Consider the following 23,957-nt stretch of genomic DNA (forward strand, 5'->3'; position numbering starts at 1 on the left):
ACAAGGCATTTGCATTAAAATATATACTTTTGCCTATTTATGACTGTGTGATATGTTTATTTTTCACATTTGGGATAATCATTGTTTTATCAGCGGTGTCATTTGTTGAGTCCTAGTTATTATCCTAAGAATACAAATTTCTCTCATAGTTGGTCCACCTCTGATCTGTGGTACATATTAATTTTTCAATGTAATACAGAAAAATTAGTAATATGATGTTTTTAAAACAATAAATAAATCACTTTCAACAAGCATTCTGAGAGTATTGCATGTTAGTTCATAGTCCCTACTGATTAAAATACAATTGTACAGGAACAAAATGCTAACTTGATCTATAACTTAAAATTGTCATGGTGTAAAACTATATAACAATTATCAAGTCAATATCTTCAAGCAGGAAAGAAAAAATGTGAAAAACTGATTATATAAGTGAATTTTCAAAGTCTCTGCACAAAACTATCAGACCAGAACAAATTTGAACTTGATCTGTTACTTGTCATGATAAAACAATATACCAAATATCAAATTAATATCTTCAAGCACGAAGATAAAAGTGTGGAAAACTAAATTGCAAGTCTAAAGGATGGACAGATAGACAGACGGAAAGAGTGCAAACCTACAGTCCCCTTCAACTTTGTCAGTAGGGGATTAATTACATTCTAATGAAGAAAAAATTTATTCTTAGTGAAATCAAAATCTTTGGATGTATGCTCCAGTTACAAGTACCTGATGTAAAATAACTTTGCATATTTTTTTGAAATGAAAATCAATCAATCTACATAAAGTTATTGCGAACCCTATGATAGTTTTCCATAGATTCACCTGCAAGTTACCTGTCGATTTAAACTTTTGGCAGTTCTATTGTCCCATCTAACAAATACAACAGGCATTGTTCTCTGTGTAGTTTATTCACTGGGACCTTTAAATTTCTTCCAAGAGAAATATATCACTCATTGATTAATTTACCTGAACAAAAAATTGAACTGTCAATGATGAAAAAATACTTATACCAATACTAAGTAAGGACTCACAAAACTGCATGTGGTGTTGTATTTATTCAAAATTCAACCAAAAGGCTCAGGAGGGCTAACCCTGCTACGAATGCATCAAGGTTATTATAATTGGTTGTCTGACAAAATTTTTACCTTGTCTGATACTTACATTTTTCAAAGGAGTATAATCTTCATATTGTTGTGGTGAAATTCCATATTCGCCTTTAAAATTACCATTTATGTTCAAGCACATCAAAAAACTTGAACTAACCTGAAAAAAGAAAGAAACATTTGCTACACTTATATTTCCATATTGAACAAAAATAAAGAATAACTATACTATTCAAAATATAAAATACATTTGCTCAAGTCTTAAAAAACAGGTAGAATTCCTGGCTATATCAATTTGTGTATCCTATTCCAAACTTGGTAACAAATGGAATTTACGTTTTGTGACAATTCATGGCTATTTCTTCATTCTACAACTCTTAAAATACTATTACAAATGAAACATATTTGGTAAAAATAAACAAATGTGAATTTTGAATCAAACAATTTAAAGGTTCGGTTAGAGTTGCATTCTATAAAATGTCAATAAAAAATCTACGGAAAAATACTATCAAATTTGATTTATATGGTCAGTAACTGTTTTTAGTTTAAAGTTTATATGGCAAAAAGTTGCAGAATAAATATAAACCTATTGATGAGTCATAAGTATTTTTTTGAACATTTCTTATCCTGTCAAATTTTCTCCATTTACAACAGTTTAGAAGATAATTATAGATTATCGTTGATCATCTCATCAAGATTGAGTTTCTCCCTTGAGCCGGGATGGCGAAAGCGAGAAAAGCAATCGAGTTGAGATGACCAATGCAAAGCCACGTGCCTCCTTAGTTTCTAGCAATAATTTTCCATCTCAAGCGAGTAGCATGATATGAAAAATTATCACAAAAAAAGATCTAAGGAAAAATGCACAAAATAGCGATAATAAATAACCATTATATTCTCTCCTCCCTTCCCCATCGCCAGTTCTTATTCAGGGTTAGCCTTGGTAGACATTGTGGTTGGCAGTTTAAATCACCAGACCCAATATCTAAACTAGACACCCCAATGAAGATTGTGGCTTGAGTTTTGATTTTATTTAGTACAATAGTTTCAGGAAAGAAGTTAATGGGTGACAGACACCATAGACCAAGTGATAGCAATACCTCACACTGACTTTAAGCCTTTAAATTAGGTTATTTGAATTATTTGTAGATTTGTGTTCCTGATCATTTTTGCTGATTAAAGTTTCAGTCTATCTTTTATCATTTTTAAGATAACCAAGACCAAGAACTGGTCTGGACATCTGTCACTGCATATAATTAATTGAGGTAACATGTGTACTCAGATAATTTCAAAAACTTTGACTACATGTGAGACACCTCTCATCAATATCAAGCTCCAGACAAAGTTCCTGCTTTTAATAAAAACAATTGTTTTCCTATGTTTCGCATTATCAAGAGGAAGTATGATTTTGTGGGCCAGAACTTTTCAAGTTTTCAAAATTTACTTCTAAATATTATCTTATGATCATAAACAAGCTTCAATCTTGGATACTCGTAAGGTTGATTGTGGCTTTTTTTTTTTAATACAATTGACTAAATAGTTTTGGGGGAATTTTATTTTGTAATGACGCAAAGTGATATTTTGGCATAATTTATGCTTGATTCCCTAAATTCAGGTTACCTTTGAAAATAAACTAGAAAACTGCATTTTGGCATTAAAGCATATTTTTAAATTAAAATCAACCAAAAGAAACACAAGAAGACCAAATTGCAGTCATATTTGTTGAAAGAACATATTACAGGAATTATTTGCAAGGAACAACCAGAAGGTTTATCAATATTGCATACAAACCATTTTTCCATTAGAGGAAAAACCAATGCCAATCCATGCCAGGTTTCCTGTTCCAGATTCTACTTTTGCAGTTATGTTGAATACTATGCCTGCACCATCTGGTAACCAGGTTACTACATATGAACACCCAGCACCCTTGCAGTTAGTGAAACAATTCTTAGATGTTGAACACAGACTATCTGACATTAAATCTCTGAAAACCTATTTGAAAAGGAATTAATAAAATGCCACTTATTTAAATGAATAATATGATAGATGTTACCATCAATGAGACAGCATCCAAACAACAAAACTATACAAATACTAAACTTTATGGAAGACTTGAATATAATGAATTTTGGGAAATTTGAAAAGAATTGCAAGTATAAAGAAATTATTATAAAGTTTCTGAAAGTTGGTATATTATGTCTTTATCACATTACTGTACCTGAGCTGGTTCAATTGGAACGCTCTCATCATACAAAGAGGTAAACAGAACATCCTCATCATTCCTGGTTTCATATGACGCCATTCTGATGCTGGCAAGGAAGTCAATCATAGAATTACTGGCTGTTCTGTTTGTATGATGTTGTGGAATTCCTGTTAATGTACGGCTAAATATTACAAAATGGCAACAATATTAACCTGTCCAATGTGTGTTTTCACTGAGAGAATAATCAAACAAGAGTGCACACGCTGAAATGTCTCGCCTTCTTTACTAATCATTGATATTATGTTGGTAGTCCTAAATATAAAGCCTTGTCACATAAACTTAACATTAACCAAGAAAACTAAACATTGACCAGTGAACCATGAAAATGAGGTCAATGTCAGATGAATCATGCCAGGCAGGCATGTACAGCTAACAATTTTTTCATACAACAAATATAGTTGATCTAGTGGTTATAGTTTCAGAAAAAAACAGACAAAAACACTGAGCAATGAACCGTGAAAATGAGGTCAGCGTCAAGGTCAAATAAAACCTGCGCAAATGACAAACAGATCATAAAATATTTCCTTACACCAAAATATAGTTGACCTATTGCATATAATATTAGAAAAAAAGACCAAAACTCAAAAACTTAACTTTGACCACTGAACCATGAAAATCAGGTCAAGGTCAGCTAGACATGTACATGTTACAATCATTGCATTCACTAAATATAGTAGACCTATTGCATACAGTATAAGAAAAACAGACCAAAAGACACAAAATTAACTATAACCACTGAACCATGAAAATGAGGTCAAGGCCAGATGACACCTGCCAGTTGGACATGTACACCTTACAGTTCTTCCATACACCGAATATACTAGACCTATTGCTTATAGTATCTGAGATATGGACTTGACCACCAAAACTTAACCTTGTTCACTGATCAATGAAATGAGGTTGAGGTCAAGTGAAAACTATTCGACGGGCTTGAGGTACACACATACTAAATATGGTTATCCTATTACTTATAATAAGAGAGAAGTTAACATTACAAAAAATCTTAACTTTTTTTTCAATTAGTCACTGAACCAGGAAAATGAGGTCAAGGACATTGGACATGTGACTGACAGAAACTTTGTAACATGACGCATCTATATACAAAGTATGAAGCATCCAGGTCTTCCACCTTCTACAATATAAAGCTTTTAAGAAGTTAGCTAACATCGCCGCTGGATCACTATCCCTATGTCAAGCTTTAAGTGACAAAAGTCTCAGGCTCGACAATAAAAAGTAATTAGATCTTTCCACTTTTCCATGTAAAGACCTATTGCTTTTCTTCTGAATATTATTAGATCTTTCCACCTTTCCGTGGAAAGACCTATAAATATTGTTCTGATTATTAGGTCTTTCCACCTTTCCGTGGAAAGACCTATAGGTGGAAAGGTGGAAAGACCTATAGGTTTTGTTCTGATTATTAGGTCTTTCCACCTTTCCGTGGAAAGACCTATAGGTTTTGTTCTGATTATTATTAGGTCTTTCAACCTTTCCGTGGACAGACCTATAGGTTTTGTTCTGATTATTAGGTCTTTCCACCTTTCCGTGGAAAGACCTATAGGTTTTGTTCTGATTATTATTATTAGGTCTTTCCACCTTTCCCTGGAAAGACCTATAGGTTTTGTTCTGATTATTATTATTATTATTATTTTTATTAGGTCTTTCCACCTTTCCGTGGAAAGACCTATAGGTTTTGTTCTGATTATTATTATTATATTTTTTTTTTCCGTCAACTTTTTTTTCCTTCGCTGTTTTTTTGTTTCACAAGATGTCGCTTAAACATATGGTATATGATATCGAACAGTTAATAGGCTTTTGAAACTGACACTGCGTAATCAAAATCTTTTCCATGTAAGAGTTATCTCCCCGAACACTGTTTTTCTTGTTATTACTTATATGTCGCAACCGTATAAGAAACCAACAAATTTATTTTACCAAATTGCTCGTTACATCCTCAGGATGATTTGATTCATTTTTACCGAAGCTATCCGGAGACTCCATAACAACAACAACAACAATACCTTATTTTAAGAGGGTTACACAGTTAGCTATATAACTAATCTTCCCTGAGGCCCTCATCATGAGAAATCAAACAAAATGCAAACATATACAATTCAGGGCTCACGCTACCAGGCAACTTGGGCGAAGAAGTCGCCTTCCCGACCGTCACTTCGCTTTCCCCAACCCCCAAAAGCGAAAACAAGTCGCCCTGTTCTTGACGACAGTCGCTTTCAGTCGCTTCCGTCATCGGACATTTTCAATTTTTACCAAGTTGATGAAACATCAAATTTTTATTGATAATTAAAGAAATTCAGACATAAACGATTCATTATCTTTTGAAAAGAGGTTGAAGCATTGTCTTCGAGTGTGTAGAAGGTTATTTGATAAAAATACAACTTTTTATCACTTCGTGCATTTCCGCAAGTACCGGTGCTTGTTACTCGAAAACGTACATCAACCTCAATTTCGGCGGCAAAATAAGTTTGTTACTTCATTTAAACGTGATAAAAGTTGCCTCCAGTAAATTTTAATCCATTTATTGCATTAAAAACGTCATGTTCCTTTCCAAATAACTTGTCAAACATCGTTTATTTTTGTAAATTTTCTTGCATTCGTCCGCCATTGACCGATTTCTAATCTCCGGATCTGAACCGGACCAGCTATGACCGAAATCCGTACTTTTACAATAATTACTACGGACGCACGGATGGAACAGCTGACAGAAGAATATTGATCCCAAAGGGAAAAATTACGCATTCCACACGCATTAAGGAACTTTTGGTTACATCTAATTGATTGGTGTATATAATTCCTTATATTTTTTATGGATTTTTTCAAACTATTGATTAAAGTTGCTTAACTCTGAGACTATTATACCAGAGACATATATATGTCTCTGATTATACTAATATCAATATATTATGGCCCAGCTTAATAACTTTTATATTTTTTTATGAGAAACACTGAATGTCATACACAAGATAATTTTTAATTAAATTGTAATTGATATATTATAATTTCTTTACATTTTTTTAAAAATATTTTTTATTTTTTTAGTGCTAGATATTTAGTTGGTAGTTTCTCACAAGCTTAAACAACTTTTAATTTCAAATGTTACTTTAATTGTAATTTTTTTACTCAGATATGAATTGAATAGTATAAAAAGAACATTATTTACATATGGCCCTTTATACTATTGTAAAATCCAAACATTGTATCGCACCGCGCGGATGAGCACTTCTCTTTCAAATCTCACCACTTCTCCCTATCAGTTTCAAAAAGAGAAGTCACTTCTCCCTATAATTCTGAAGTAGTGTGAGCCCTGTTAACATTGCATACATTAGTATAAAAAGTCAAGTATGATAATAATGTTTAATACAACTTGATAAAATGTGATGAAAAAAATAAACATGATGACATGATCAGTTTTTAATATTATTGATATAGCTAGGTTGATTTCAATAAATGATCTGTTATTTTGTATTTGAAAGAATTAACATTTGTAATATTTCTTAACAGTATTGGCAAATTATTCCACAAGAATGGTCCAGAATACATATAAGAGTTATCCCCCCATTTGCATTTGAATTAACTGATTTGTATTTCTAACTGGTAAAAGATAAGTAATATAGACCTAGGGTCTTTTGATTTGAGGTCCTTGGTCCAAAAAAATGAAAATTAGGTCAATGTCATATTCTAAATTTAGATTTTGGCTTATTTTCACTTGGTTTTATAAACCGTACAAGACATTGACAAATTGTTTTTACTAAATTGTTAGTTGCGACATGTCGTAACTTATAAATTTTTGTTGAAAGGGTGCGTAGACATAAAATGAGAGTTTTTGCCCCTCCTATATTTAGAATTAAATGTAAAGTGATATAACTCATTAACTATACATATTACAGACCTAGGGTCTTTTGGTTTGGGGTCCTTGGTTTATGACCTTGAAATATAGGTCAAGGTCATCAGTAAATTTGATGTTCTAGATTTTGACATTTGCTTAAAATTCATATTTATACGTCATAAAGCCATAGGAACTGACATTTTCAACTGAATTTTAATATTTTCAGATCAAAATAGATCCTTATTGGTGGAAAGACCTTCATCTGTTATCTGAACAATTGGTTTTTAATTTTTTTTTTCTTCTGCCCAATTTTTTTCCTTCACTGTTTTTTTTGTTTCGCAAGATGTCGCTTTGATATTTGGAATATGATATCGAACAGTTCATTGCTTTTGAAACTGATACTGCTTAATTGAATACTTTCCCATATAAGAGTTATCTCCCCGAACACTGTTTTTCATGTTATCTATAAGGCTTCGCAACTGTATAAGAAACCAACAAATTAATTTTTCCAAATTGCTATATATCTTTAGGATGTTCTGTTTTATTTTGACCGAAGCCGTATAGAGATTCCATGTAAGTGAAATTTGTTTTTATCTGGAAAACCATCAGTGATGAAGACCTAGGATCTTTAGATTTAAGGTCCTTGGTCAAAAAAATGAAAATGAGGTCAAGGTCAAAGGTCAAGGTCATGTTCAAAATTTTGATTTTGGCTTGTTATCTCTTCTTTTCAGAAATCATATAAGATATTGACAAAATATTTTCCCACAATTGTTAGCTGCGACATGTCGTAACACGAATACTTTAGTTGAAAGGGTATGTAGACATTTGATGCAAATTTCCCCCCCTTTTATATCAAATATTAGTCCTACAGTAAAATAACTCATAAACAATATAAAGTAGAGGCCTAGAGTCTTTTGATTTGAGGTCCTTGGTTGATGACCTTGAAATTGAGCTCAAGGTCATAATTTGATAGGACGTTCTAGATTTTGACCTTTTTCCTTTAAATTCATATTTATACATCATAAAGCCATTTTAAACTGATATTTCATATTTTTATATCAAAATAGATCTTTACTGGTGGAAAGACCTTCAATTGTTCTCTGAACAATTGGGTTTTAATACTTTTCTATTTGTAACATATCTAGAAACTATTTTTAAATTTAATTTCCTGATTTTAAAATTCACTTGATGAAAATGAATACAGAAAAAATCATGTACCACATTATTTGCAAAGAATTATATAAGAGTAATTTTTCAACTAGAGAAAGTTGCAAAAATAAGTTGGTTTACAGTATTCAATAAAAAAAAAAAGTATGCTGCTATGAATAGATCTGAAGTATTTGCGAAAAGAAACTAGAGGCTCTAAAGAGCCTGTGTCGCTCACCTTGGTCTATGTGCATATTTAACAAAGGACACAAATGGATTCATGACAAAATTGTATTTTGGTGATGGTGATGTGTTTGAAGTTCTTACTTTACTGAACATTCTTGCTTCTTACAATTATATCTATAATGAACTTTGCCCATTAGTAACAGAGAAAAATATTTGGTAAAAATTTACATAAATTTACCAAATTAATGAAAATTGTTAAAAATTGACTATAAAGGGCAATAACTCCTTAAGGGGTCAATTGACCATTTAGGTCATGTGGACTTATTTGTAGATCTTACTTTGATGAACATTATCGCTGTTTACAGTTTATCGCTATCTATAATAGTATTCAAGATAATAACCAAAAACAGCAAAATTTCTTTAAAAATTACCAATTGGAGAGCAGCAACCCAACAACAGGTTGTCCAATTCATTTGAATATTTCAGGGCAGATATATATTGACTTGATTAACAATTAAACTCCTTGTCAGATTTCCTCTAAATGATTTGGTTTCAGAGTTGTAAGCAAAAAACTACATTTTACCCCTGTTCTATTTTTAGCCGTGGTGGCCATCTTGGTTGGATGGCCAGGTCATCGGACACATTTTTCAAACAAGGTACCTCAAAGATAATTGTGGCCAAGTTTGAATTAATTTGGCCCAGTAGTTTCAGAGGAGAAGATTTTTGTAAAAGATAACTAAGATTTACGAAAAATGGTTAAAAATTGACTATAAAGGGCAATAACTCCTAAAGGGGTCAACTGACCCTTTCCGTCATGTTGACTTATTTGTAAATCTTACTTTGCTGAACATTATTGCTGTTTACAGTTTATCTCTATCTATAATAATATTCAAGATAATAACCAAAAACGGCAAAATTTCCTCAAAATTACCAATTCAGGGGCAGCAACCCAACAACAGGTTGACCGATTCATCTGAAAATTTCAGGGCAGATAGATCTTGACCTGATAAACATTTTTACCACACATCAGATTTGCTCTAAATGCTTTGGTTTTTGAGTTATAAGCCAAAAACTGCATTTTACCCCTATGTTCTATTTTTAGCCGTGGCGGCCATCTTGGTTGGTTGACCGGGTCACGCCACACATTTTTTAAACTAGATACCCCAAAAATGATTGTGGCCAAGTTTGGATTAATTTGGCCCAGTAGTTTCAGAGGAGAAGATTTTTGTAAAAGATTACTTAGATTTATGAAAAATGGTTAAAAATTGACTATAAAGGGCAATAACTCCTAAAGGGGTCAACTGACCATTTCGGTCATGTTGCCTTACTTGTAAATCTAACTTTGCCAAACATTATTGCTGTTTACAGCTTATCTCTATCTATAATAATATTCAAGATAATAACCAAAAACAGCAAAATTTCCTCAAAATGACCAATTCAGGGGCAGCAACCCAACAACGGGTTGACCGATTCATCTGAAAATTTCAGGGCAGATAGATCTTGACCTGATAAACATATTTACCCCATGTCAGATTTGCTCTAAATGCTTTGGTTTTTGAGTTATAAGCCAAAAACTGCATTTTACCCCTATGTTCTATTTTTAGCCGTGGCGGCCATCTTGGTTGGTTGACCGGGTCACGCCACACATTTTTTAAACTAGATACCCCAATGATGATTTTGGTCAAGTTTGGTTAAATTTGGCCCAGTAGTTTCAGAGGAGAAGATTTTTGTAAAAGTTAACGACGACGGACGACGACGGACGACGACGGACGACGGACGACGACGCCGGACGCCGGACGCAAAGTGATGGGAATAGCTCACTTGGCCCTTCGGGCCAGGTGAGCTAAAAAGTATGAATAATAAAAATAAATTATTACCTTTTGTTACATTACCCTGGGCAAATAAAAGGAACCATTCATTCCTAAGACTAAATATTTTATCTGTTGATAAATTTATATCTCTCTGTATTGTGCAACGGAAAATATTACCATCAGTGCTACCATTAATCAAAGTTGGTGAATGCTGTATCTACAATAGGAGAACATACTACATGTAAAAGTCATTTAAAAGTTATATACAAAGGATGACATGCCTTGAAAACATCGGAACACTTGACTTATTTTTGGTTCATGTATGTCTTTCCATATATCTGCAACTATAGTCCAAAAGGGAAACAGGTGTCACAGTGATCACTTGAGTCCTGCACACTCCCAATCTGCATTGTAATTGGTCTTTGGAATTGAATGATATCTCTCAGCATGTATATGATTAAAAAACAGATTCAGTGTCCAAAGCTTTGCTAACAAGGATCTGAAAACTCTCCATTTTACTTTCTGTTTTAAAGACCTTTTGGGATACTCTGCTTTTGCCAAATTTTTACACACCATCAATAATCTAAAGGCTGGAATTTCATTTGCTGATGTAAAATGACCAGAACAGAAAGTAAAAAAAAGTGTTGTAAAAGCTTGAACACAAGATCATCAGACACATTTTAAAATCTGGATATCTAAATGATAATTGGGGCCAATAATTTTAGAGGAGAAGAATTTTGTAAAAACTAAGTGAGCTTGTAAAAAAGAAGATACCAAATGGAGTAATCAAAATACATAAGTAAAATATAAATGAAGAATGTGTCCTTTAACCCTGATTGCATATAACATTATAAAGGGACATAATAAGAGAACTGTAAAAGTGACCCCATCCAAATTTGAAATTGATTTGTGTTTTATGGTAATAAGCATTGGGTATAATTTTATAACATTTGGTCAAAGTAAACTAAAGTAAGAGACTAGAAACTAATTTTGAGACATACATAGGGACAGATGGACAGACAAGAGTTACACTTAGTGCCCCATCTGCTGAAGACAAAAATATGAAGACAAATGAGAGTAGGGGGGAGTTAATTTAGCAGTTCACACAACACTAGATGCACCGGTTATGTTTTTTGGTGTAAGTTAATATAGAGTCATTAATCCGATTCCCAGATATCACAATGGAGTAAAACTGTATATAATTATGGCTACAACAGATGGAACATAACATTAATCATCTGTCACATAGATATTCTATAATGATCAAACAAATCCTGTTCTCTTTTTGTCAATTTCTAGATTTATGTCAAGGTATAAAGCAGACTTACTTATATGTACCTGTGGTATCATTTAACCCAGTTCAATTAGATCAAATCTTACTACAAACTACATGCACATAATGTATAAAGATTTTTAAACATATAAAAACATGACTTGGATTTTTTTTTAAGTAAATTTCATTTTTGGCTTCTTTAGGTTTGATAAGGGGGCTCACTGGTATAAATCAATTATTTTTTTTAATATAGGATTTCGCTATATTTTTTTATAAATGAACTATAACTTTAAAAGTTCATTTATAAAAAAATATAGCGAAATCCTATATTAAAAAAAATAATTGATTTATACCAGTGAGCCCCCTTATCAAACCTAAAGAAGCCAAAAATGAAATTTACTTAAAAAAAAATCCAAGTCATGTTTTTATATGTTTAATGAAAAAGGAAATAAAAAAATGGGGTCACCTTTCATTTAAGCTCACAATCTGCCTCCAAAAGAGGCATACATTTTTGTTAATGTCCTTTTTTTCTGTTAAACTAATAAGAGAAATAGAGGTAATATCGAAATAACTAAATTACAATTATCTAGTTTATGTACAGCTTTTTTGAAAACAATAATATAAAATATAGGTCACTTAAGGGAGATAATTTGGAGCGTTTTCAAGATATAATCATTTTAAAAGCCATCTAGGGCCAAACCAAATCGATTTTTTTTTGTTGATTTTTGTACTTTATCATAAAATAATAACTAATAGTGTGATAAATAAAATTTGTAATGAAATTTTTATAGAGTGGCGAGCCTCCTTAAGTGTGATTTTTGTCATGAACTAGTTCAACATATCCCTTCTTTCATGGTAATGCAAATACAAAGCACTAACAAATCAATATATTTCTGGTAATACAAATGACAAAAAATATCAACAAACACTTTGTAATTGCAGTACCATTTTTTAAATGTTCATGAGTATGTGTTTCAATACTTACATCATCAAGTTTTGCATATGTGTGACCAGTTGTATATCCATACTCGGCTGACATCTTTCCTCCATTATTGACTAAACACATCATTATACTAGAACCTGCCTAAAAAGGTTGAAATATACTAAAATAAAGTATGGAAAGATGAACCTAACTTACACATATTCTGATTGGTAATATTAAAATAGTATAATCATTTACATTCTTATGCTTCATCCCGATAAAAACTTAAATGAAGAAATTCTTCAATTTTTTAGATCCATTTACTGTTGTGCCCTCAAATTTCAATTTTCTCTTTCTTTCTTTTGTTTTTTTGTTTTTTTTTTTGTTTTTTTTGGGTTGTGAGGGGTGGTGGGTTGGAGGACCTATTGCTTTTTAAGTTAATTACAATTTCTGTGACCAATAAAAATATTATCCTGGTTTATTTCTTATAACAAAATCCTGATACTAAAATAGATCAAAAATAGAATATACCCAAAACAAGAGCTGATTTGAATTGGTAATAATTAAACACAAGAATAAGTTGTCCATTGATATTTTTGTTTAACCCTTAAATGTTTGTACATTTTTCTGCACTTTCTAAAATATATTAAAAGAATTATAACCATTACAGTCAGTGATTATTTACAGGAACATGTTACTTTTAGTATCATACACACCATTGATTGATTTGATGATAGTCCAATAGCAGCATATGAGTTCATTATAGTCCCTGGTTCTACTTTAGTCTGTATTTCAAAAGTGACAGTTTCTTGATCATGTGTCCAGCTAACAATATATTGACAATCTGTGTTTGTACAGTTGGTTAGACAACCCTTTGTCTTACCACAGGCAGGATCTGGTGGAATCATATCTGGTGACTGAATAATTAATAAAATATTACTTTATATCAGAGTTTTAGTCTATATTTATAAAATATGTCAGTATTATCATATACAAATCTATGCAACCTATATGCTGTAATCCTTTATGCTATGAAATTAAAAAGTATTTATTCCTTATGTTTCACAGTAAACTGTAAAACTTTCCTGAAATTTCATTTCTAGAAATGACAACTCATGTGTGAAAATAAATTTAAATATCAAACATATGATAGCCAATCTAAAAATCACTGCATCACCACAAAATCTTATCTTCAAGACAAATCATGAAAATAATGCAGCAGATAAATACCACTTATATGGTGTTAAAATCAAAGAAGTTTATGCTGAATGTTAACAATGTACAACCAATACCATTTTTGTATAACAAAAAATTAAGTAAAAAAAATACATAAGGACCATTAAACAAAAGTAGATGTTTTATACATTATAAACTTCCATAGTCTTTACTAAGATTTTAACAGAATGTAGCACTTACATACTGTTTAGATGTCAAGTGCTGTGCTGAAAGTGGTGCAAGAAAGTTCATTGGTCTCATTGTTGTAGTCTTATATTCATGATGTTGGGGAAAACCTTTAAATAAAACATATTTTGACATTTATAACATAGTGATAACATGTATTGAAAAGATAAACATTTATTGTACATACTTTGATAATCATTTATTGTACATCCATACATATCAGGATAAACAATCTCTGTCATTTTTAAATCACAATGTCTCACTCCTTTTGGAATACAATTCCTCCAAGTTTGTTTTATTATTTTGTTTTAAAGCTTGATATTTAAGCTAATATGAGATTCCTAATTATATTTCAGTTAAAGAAAAACAATGTTTAAGAATGCATTTTAAGTTTTGCTTCAAGTGGTAAGTTACTGTTTCTATTCTTAATGTAATAGATTTTTAAATGAATTTGTAGTTTCTAATTGAAGAAGTTTAAAAATTAGTATCATTTTTTTTACCTTTACTAAGGGATCCATGGGCAAAAAGAAGGTACCAATTATCCCTTAAATCAAAGATTTTCTCATTAGTTGATGGAATGTCTCTCTTCATTCTGCATCGGAAAATATTTCCATCAGTACTTCCATTGAGAAAAGTTAGAGAATATTTCACCTATATAAACGAAAGATTAGACTGATAAATAAACTGTTGCTGAAAAAGATTTTGATTTTTATACTATACAACATAGAACATAGAAAATAAAAGGTCTTTTTTCATAAGAAAAGAAAAAAAAACAGTTTCGTACAAATGCTTATGTAACGTTATCATTAGGAAACTACAATTCTGCACAGAAGTTCAAATCTTCACAGGTATAAAAGATGCACCATGAAAGTTTGGTCACTAATTATACTTCTTTAAAGTTGATGGCTAGGATAATGAAAATTTATAGGAATTCTAAAAGATTTTTTTTTTTGCAAAATAGAAGTGTAAAACTAAAGGAACTGAAAAAAGTCAAAAGTAACTTGTCTCCCATATAGAAAATAGAGAAACCAAATAAGGCCAGTGGCCAAACCTTTACTATAATAATGTAATGTATGTTTCCTTTTGGGAATTTCTCCACAAGAATTTATCTTAACTTGCTAATCTTAAACAACACTTTTAAATTGCAAGCTATATATCATGTTAACTTTGTAAAAGTTTCAAAATCAATAAGGAAATGGATGAGGAGACAAGACCAAATAATATCCATGGAAGTCAGAAGTGAATTGGTTAATACAACTGCATATCAAATATCATTGATGCACCATTTATAGTTCCCTTCTAATAACTGACCTAATCACAAATTTTATCAAATTGTTTAAGCATCCAACATAGCTGGACATCTTAAGGCAAGACAGAAATCTGCCTGTACATTTTGAGTCATCCAATGTAAATAAATCAAATTAAATTACATACATCATCAATTTTAGAATAAGTATGACCAGTTGTAAATCCAAGTTCTGTTCTCATCAATCCAAAGTCTGACATACACATCATAATACTACTTCCGTCCTGAAAAACATACAACATAGTGACATACACATCATAATACTACTTATATCCAGAAAAAACATACAACATAGTGACATACACATCATAATACTACTTATATCCTGAAAAAACATACAACATAGTGACATACACATCATAATACTACTTATATCCAGAAAAAACATACAACATAGTGACATACACATCATAATACTACTTATATCCTGAAAAAACATACAACATAGTGACATACACATCATAATACTACTTATATCCTGAAAAACATACAACATAGTGACATACACATCATAATACTACTTATATCCTGAAAAAACATACAACATAGTGACATACACATCATAATACTATTTCCATCCTGAAAAATATACATGTTTTTTTGTTGTTCGATCATTAATGAAGGTGGAATAGTGAAATAATAATTGAACTATACTGGCTTTTTACCAGCCAGTATGGTTCAATTTTGTTCAATTAAGCTAAGAAACATTGATGATGAATTATTCACTTGCAAGTAAATAATATAACCTCATTGAATCCAAGACTTTAACTCTATAGAAGATACACCATAGTCTGAGTCTTGTCAGATATTAATTATGAAGGCTTACCATTTCTTGATTTGTTGATAACCCAATGGCAGCCCATGAATTGAAAGAAGTACCAGTCTTCACTTTGGTTTGTATATCATATGTTATAGTTTGTGAATCATGAGTCCAGCTGATGATGTAATCACATTCTGTGTCTGTGCAATTCATAAAGCAGCCCTTGGCTTTACCACACCATGGATCTGGTTTAATGAAATCCTTGACCTGAAAAATACAGATGTATGTCTATCAATTGACTTTTCACAAGAAGTCCATATTTCTATGAGTAACTGATATACATTTGTGCACTATATGTTTTAATTATTATTTTATATACTTAATATCAAAGTATGAATTTGATCCAATGGTTAGACATAGACTGACCTCAAAAATAAATTAAACTTTACAATTTACCTCAAATGGTCCAATAAATTCAACTGTAGTGTTGCTTGCTGTTCTAAAATCATGGTGAACTGGGATACCTAGAATTAAAAAATGGTTGCTTAAATAAAATGATATAGTTAAAAACATGTACAAAGTACATGTATAATCATATTTTTAAGCTGATTCAACTGGTGAAATATAATTGTTCTATTAAATGTGCTTTCTATACAAATATTCACCCATATTAAAAGAAATCTATCTGCAATATTTCAGAGAGATATATAAAAAAGATAAAAGCTTTATTTTTTAGATTTTCAGTTGTAGTTCAACGAGCCAAGTTTGTATGCAAAATTTTAGCAATATCTGCGACAAAGCCCATTTACCGTTCCTTGACCTTAACACGAAAGGGTTCAAAGACAACAAATCATGCCAAGGATATACATAACTAGCAGGATTAGAATCTTCTGGAAATCGATATAAGCTGTATATGTTGTGTTCACAGGAATGTTTTACCAAAATGTATCTTGTTTAATTTTTTTTACTTCATATTTTCACATTTTCATATTTATCTAAATCTGTACCATTGATAGTTTAAAATATCGAATATTGCCTAATTGGTATCTTATCCAATCCCTAGTATTACCAGGAATGCTTCTCTTAAATACAGGAGGTAGTGGTTGTTAGTAATTAATATTCATCAAATATAATTTACCAGTATAAAAAAACATGAAGAAATACAAAGTTAGATGCTAACAAATAAGATGGACCAACATAAAAGTCTAATATAACATACAGATGTTCTAACATAAAGTTTGATGTTTGAATATCTCTTCAGATTTGATGGAATCAAACAGAAATTGTCTTGTTATTGATCAGTTAGACAATTTTGTTTGTAATATTTCAATGTAAAGGAAATATTAGTTTTATAGCTAACTGTGTTGATTTAAAAAAGAAGATATGGTATGATTGCCAAACCTTCTTTAAATAAATCACATGTATAAATTGTCATTAAATTAATCTGTGTTTAGTAGTGACTAATGCTGGTCTTAATAAAATTTCAAATACCGGGTAATATGTGAACGATAAGTCAAACAAAGCTAAGTGTTATTGATTGTAATTTGCTTTATGTTATCAATCAAGGGGGACAACTCTGAAACTAAAAATGTCAAATGGCAAAATCAAAAATAAATTTAATCTGTGATTAATGATCCCAACATCATTTCTTTAAGTCAAAAGGCTTAATTGTGTCACTGAATGGAAACAATAATTGAAAAATAAAAATAGGCAGATAATGATCTCATGTCATGTCCTTCTACCTGTAACATACATGTATTGGCGCTATCAGAATAACTACTCAATACCGTGATAATACATATCACTACTGTAAACCAAATCATTTCTGCAGATATGTTGTACTACTATTTATTTAACATTGAGCACATTCTAGCTAGTTTTGAGGTTATTTTCATGATGCATTCATTTATGTTAGATAGAGATGAGAAAGGAGTAAATTGTTAAGGGCCATATGGCCCTGATTATAAAGTGTGATGTAACAAGATATTAAAAAAAATTGATGTTGACTTAAAGGTTGACATGTGAAACGGTTTTAAAAATAGAACTATTTGTGTCAAAGTTTTATTCAAAAGCATTGATTTTTACATCCTAAATAGGTTAAGATATGAGATTTTGGCCAAATTTGACAAAATTGGTTGATTTCAACCAAACTTAGGACATGGAAACATAGAGCACAGGTGTCATTAAACTGAATATTCGAGTTAGACATGTAAAATGTCTTTACCAACATTATTTTAAAAGATCTGTTTTGTCAACATATTTGCTCTATGTTTCCTGTCCAATAATCAATTGAAATTTACCCATGTTCATTGATTTTTTCTTGGAAAATCAAATTGAGTACTATTTATGATGTCATAATAAAATGCAGGAACATAATTTTTTCAACAAAAAGGCTTATTTCCTATATTGTGATATTGGTCAATACATCCTATTTTGAAATTTTAGGACCTATAATCAATCATCCTTCTTTGCCAAAAACAAATTAGCTGGTTTTGGTATATTACTGTTATTTAAAAACATTAGAAAACCTTTACTGTTTTATACCACACTCTAGTAACTGAAGAATAAATTAACATGAACTAATAATCATTAATACCTTTGCAGACCACCATGTATACAATTGCAACAGAGTTATACCTACCATTACTAACATTTCCATGAGCAAACAGTAGGTACCAGTTCTTCCTGAGATCCAATATCATGTCATCTGTGGATACAATGTTTCTCTTCATTTCACACTGAAAGATATCTCCATTTGTTTCTCCCGACACATACTGAAGCATTCCTTTTGTCTAAAAGATTAGCATATAGATATGAGGAGATATGGTATGATTGCCAATGAAACAACTATCCACATAGTTCATATATCAGTTTAGTTTTGCCCTTAAAAGTTATTATTTTGCATCCAATATTGAATAAATGCCTAAAAAATGAACTTGATTGCTGTAGACCTGATACAAACTATTGTCCAGATAAGATATTGCATGCAAAGCACTGTTACGTCTATAATCAATAGTTACTTATATTTACAACACTGTCTCATTTTTTGTCTACATTGTATTCCTTCTTTTAATTATTTTATTCTTGTTGAACCAGATAAAGGAAACTTTTAGAACCTTTCCATAAACTAAACTTTGAACAACAGAAAAATAGAAACTGCATTGTCTGAGACGTAAACTCTTAAATTTATAAAAATCAAAGGGGAGCTTACAACAATTTACCAGTTTCATAAGAAAAAACCTGGAAAAACCCTCTTTTTGTAATAAATAAAACCCCATAAATCGAAAACATATTGTTTAAAATTTATAAAAATCAAAAGGGAGCTCATGTCAATAGAAATAACCAATTCACCAACGCTTCTTGCTAATTGGTGAAACTGTTTTGGAGCTATTGTCCAAAAACTGGAAAAACTCAGAAACGAGAAACCCAAAATTTATAAAAAAAACAAAAGGAAGCTCATGGCAATAGATATAAACAATTCACCACAGTTTCATGCATATTGGATAAAGCATTTTATTGAGTTAATGTCCAACATGTTGACGATGGATGGTTAGACAGTCAATGGTATACCATAATATGTCCCATAAATAGGCATATAATAATGGTATAAAAGATTTATAAAGTATGACTGTTCATGCAATTTTTATTTAAATCTGTTGAGGTCGTTGTGAATTATCGTACAAAAAAGAAGTGCTGCAGGATGGACAGACAGACAAACAGAGAGATAGCTATTGTCAACTGGGCCATTTTACAATAAACATTGGCAATTTTTTCTCTCATAAAGTAAAACATTTCTGAAAAGGCTCATACATCACTTATTTTTGAGTATTTATGACCGGTTGTGTATCCTAATTCAGCTGACATCTTCCCATTTGTATTCAAGCACATTATTATACTGGATCCAGGCTGAAAACAAAAGAAAATAGAGTCTCAGTGACTTTAATTGGTGTGTAATCATTCAACAAAAAACATGCACACAATTATATATTTTAATTTACATCTCTACAACATTGATAGTGTTATAAAGATAAAAATAATCCTGAAGCTGGTGATTACCAATGTATGGAACATATCACTTATGGGTTAAGTACCCTACTAGAGATATTTCATAAAATTGTAAAATTCTATTGTCATACTTCATGTCAAAATGCCAGATATTGATTGGTTAATACAAGGGAGATAATTTATTCTATCCCATAAAATACAGATGATTGGCATGGTATGTACAAGACATCCTAGTTTGTTTCTTTGAAATTTAATAGACAGTAATAACAGAACTTTCAGCAACATAAATTAAATAACATATTTAGATAGGGTAATAGAGCAGATTGTCACCCTTGAAAAGGCATTGTCAACCTTGGTTTAATCTCAGTTAACAGTGCTTTCTCATGGGGAATCTGCTCTATCACCCTCTTAGCTATGAGTGATTTATATATGTTGTGTAATTCAATGATATTTTGTACACAACATATAAATTGTCTATAATTATCATTAACCAAATTAGTATTGCTACTAAAGTTCCATTCAGTTAAATTTTTGCTCTACATCAAAAATAGCAAGTAGTAAAATTATATGTTAACAATATAAATATTCAAGAACAATCTTCTCACCATTGACTGATTTGTTGACAGACCAATTGCTGCATATGAATTGCTGATTGTTCCTGGTGTGACCTTGGTTTGTATTTTGAAGGTTACTGTTTCATTGTCTTTTTGTAACCAGCTGACAATGTAGTCACAATCATCTGCTGAACAGTTGGATAAACATCGAATGTTTTTTCCACAAGAAGGATTGGGTGGAAGTACAGCTTTAGACTAAAAGATAAATAGAGATAAATATAATATGATCTCCATAAAGCAAGACGTTCCTACACATCTTCACACAACTTTTTTTTTTGCTATATCAAGTGATTCATTGGACAATTTCAAGTTGATTCTTTTAAAGTATTTGGAGTTGATGGCAGATTGTAGCTATTTTCTGTTTGATTTATTCACAAAAGAGACGGAAGACATTATTTTGATGTTTAAACTCATAAATTTAAGTCCAGTAAATGTATATCAACTAAAATATAGGAAAAGTTTGTTAAAAGTCATGTAATATTTGTTCAAATGTAGTTTGAATGTTTTGATCCACATCTTGATCAACCAGACTCAACGCAACAACTTACAAATGGGCAGGTCTGCTTGTATTTTATTTTACCATTTTTCTTAATTTGTAATTTTTATTTTTCTACATGTATATATTTGTATATGCATGTCTGTCAAGCACTTTGAATTTGAAAGTTTTCTGACTTCATTTTAACCTTCGTATTACCTGGAATACAGTGGTGATGTCAGACCAATAAGTTGTAGAATTATACCACACAGATGCCCTGTAAATAAAACAAATATTGTAAACCAAACTTATTTTATGAATATCTTTTTAGTATTAAGCTTTTTTTCTACAATTGTATGGCAATATTTTTTCACGATTTTCTTGTAATTGGTTTTATTCAAACATTTGTTGCATGATTGTGTACCCTACTAACCAAAAATAAATGGTCTCAGAATTTTGAAAGTGTCATGCATGATAAAACATGGTAAAATGAACAAATTATATCTATTCTATGTAGGGGTAGACATAATAACTTTAAGATGACCCATTGACTTCAACATATTATTGTCCTCAATTCTTAAACTGATCTAAACATGATAAAGGGATAAACATTGGGTATAAGGAAATGAATAACTTTTATCATTAACATGTACAAATAACAAATGAATCACAGATGAAATAAAAAAAGTAAGCAACAGTTACTCTTTCAAAGAGTACACTAAATGATGAATACATTTTAGAAAAAAAAGGTTTATTAAGATAGAGGAGACTTACGTAAATTTGATCTCTTCCTTAATTTCATCTTGTGTTGTCCAATGAAGAGTTCTTTTGTATTCTGCTTTTCCCTAAGAATATTAAAGAGAACAAAACAAAAAAATGTGTTTCAATGTCTCTCTTGTCGCATATATTTTATCTATCCAAGGTACAAAAGCAATAACAAAAATAAATAGGGAATGTGTCAATGGACTCATATGATGCCCTCAATTACATATAACTTTATAAAGGGACATAACTCAAGAATGGTAAAATTTACACTACCAAAATTTGTACTTGATCTTAGTGTTGTGGTTATAAGAATTGTGTATAGGTCTATAACATTTAGTTGAGTAAAGAACAAAAACAAAAAATTCTACAATTTTTCTATTTGTAAAGCGCAGCCGCATAACTCTAGAACAGTAAAAGTTACACCACCAAAATCCGATCTTGATTTGTGTTTGTGGTTATAAGCATTTAATAAATATAATATAAAAGATTCAAAACATTTGAGTTAGGCAAACTTAAGTTAGAGAAAGGAATCGAAAAGTTCAGCAATTTTTCAATTTGTAAAGGGACATTACTCTAGAAAAGTAAAGTTACTCCATCCAAATTTCAGCTTGATCAGTGTTTTGTGGTAATAAGTATTGTGTATACATGTAAGTTTGATAACATTTTGTTGAGGCAAACTTAAATTAGAGAACAAAAAGAAATTTCAGGACATAAGGACACAGACTGACAAGGGTAAAACGCTATACTCCCTCCACTACAGCAGTGGCATAAAATATACATTTTAGTAAGTGCCAAAGACATTACTGATATAAACCCATGAAATAAGTTTCATAAAATATGGCAAGAATTGTATATATTAAAGCACTCAAAAAGGCAATTTTCCATATAATTTATATTCTCAAGAGGCATAACTCTTTATAAAAAAATTACGATTGGCACTGATTTTCAAATTTGTCAAAGACAATGCTGATATAAACCTAGGATTCAAGTTTCAGAAAATTCTGGCAAGAATTGCACACATAATAGCGTGAACAATGCAATTTTCTATATACTTAATGTTTCAAAGGGGTATACATGCAACTCTTCTAAAAATAATTGACTGGCACTGATTTTTTGAAACATTGAAGACAGCTGATATAAACTTATAAAAGTTTCATAAAAATCTGGCAAGAATTGTACATGTGAGAGAGCTAACAAGACTGGACAGACAGATGGATGCCCTATTTCTGTTTCACCAAATATCGGTAATGGATTTCAATTCTCCCTTTTCTCTCAAGGAAGCAGAAGTCACTTCTCCCTCTACAATATCCTGATCATATCCTAGATTAGGCCCTAATGTAAACATCATAATTTTCCAGCTTTAAATTGTCACACACACAAAATAACAATATTTCAATAGGAATAATGTTGAAAATCTAGTCAAAAAGCAACTTTTTATGATGTTATATTTAGAGTTATTTGAAAATATACCCGAATTTGTGGAAAAGTTTGAAATAGTTCAAAATAATATAGAATTTCATTAAAAAGGAGGGTAATTTTTATATAAAATCTTGAAAAATAATTACCCATATTTTTGGCACATCCCCATATACATGTATACTGTGAATTCAGAAATAATTGTGATGTTTTAATTATTGTGAAAAATGCGACAGGATAATTTAAACTTGCATTTTAAAATTTTTTGTAGGATTTAAACTTAGCTTTCTCAATATTGCCAAAACTGGAATTTGCATTTCAGTCTAAAATGCAAAATATCAATAATTTCTGAATTTACAGTACCCAATAATGGGAAGTTATCTGTCACCAAGGTCCACTCCATAGCACTGTTAGATAAGGGGGAGCTAACTCATATGTGCTGGAACCAAGGGACAGGGGGTCAGTCTATCGCTAGACTTAATGTTCTGATAGGCATAGCTAAACATTAATTAAACGACTTAATTACAAATTTTACAAAATACAAAAAGAAAATTTTATATTTGTATTTTGTAAAATTTGTAATTAAGTCGTTTAATTAATTTTGCTTATGCTGTGGCATTAGTACTCAAATTGTCACAGTTTGCTCAAAGCACTTTATTTTGAAATATTAATT

The 23,957-nt window shown here is 30.9% G+C and overlaps 1 protein-coding gene across 1 annotated transcript in view; it reads right to left on the reverse strand.

Annotated features, from left to right (window-relative positions):
• Window positions 1–23,957, reverse strand: part of LOC139492241 (uncharacterized) — a 97,846-nt gene that overhangs the window by 54,962 nt on the left and 18,927 nt on the right. The window contains exons 4-19 of the mRNA XM_071280428.1: window positions 21,878–21,948; window positions 21,323–21,380; window positions 20,620–20,823; window positions 19,820–19,915; window positions 18,651–18,801; window positions 16,466–16,533; window positions 16,076–16,276; window positions 15,378–15,473; window positions 14,444–14,594; window positions 13,959–14,053; window positions 13,259–13,459; window positions 12,606–12,704; window positions 10,414–10,564; window positions 3,319–3,470; window positions 2,892–3,092; window positions 1,162–1,263 (exon numbers count right to left, since the gene is read on the reverse strand). Of these exons, the coding sequence (XP_071136529.1) occupies window positions 1,162–1,263; window positions 2,892–3,092; window positions 3,319–3,470; window positions 10,414–10,564; window positions 12,606–12,704; window positions 13,259–13,459; window positions 13,959–14,053; window positions 14,444–14,594; window positions 15,378–15,473; window positions 16,076–16,276; window positions 16,466–16,533; window positions 18,651–18,801; window positions 19,820–19,915; window positions 20,620–20,823; window positions 21,323–21,380; window positions 21,878–21,948 (2,097 nt within the window). The remainder of the gene's footprint in view (window positions 1–1,161; window positions 1,264–2,891; window positions 3,093–3,318; window positions 3,471–10,413; window positions 10,565–12,605; window positions 12,705–13,258; window positions 13,460–13,958; window positions 14,054–14,443; window positions 14,595–15,377; window positions 15,474–16,075; window positions 16,277–16,465; window positions 16,534–18,650; window positions 18,802–19,819; window positions 19,916–20,619; window positions 20,824–21,322; window positions 21,381–21,877; window positions 21,949–23,957) is intronic.

This window comes from Mytilus edulis, chromosome 10 (genome assembly GCF_963676685.1).
Source record: "Mytilus edulis chromosome 10, xbMytEdul2.2, whole genome shotgun sequence".
NCBI classification, from domain to species: Eukaryota; Metazoa; Mollusca; class Bivalvia; order Mytilida; family Mytilidae; genus Mytilus; species Mytilus edulis.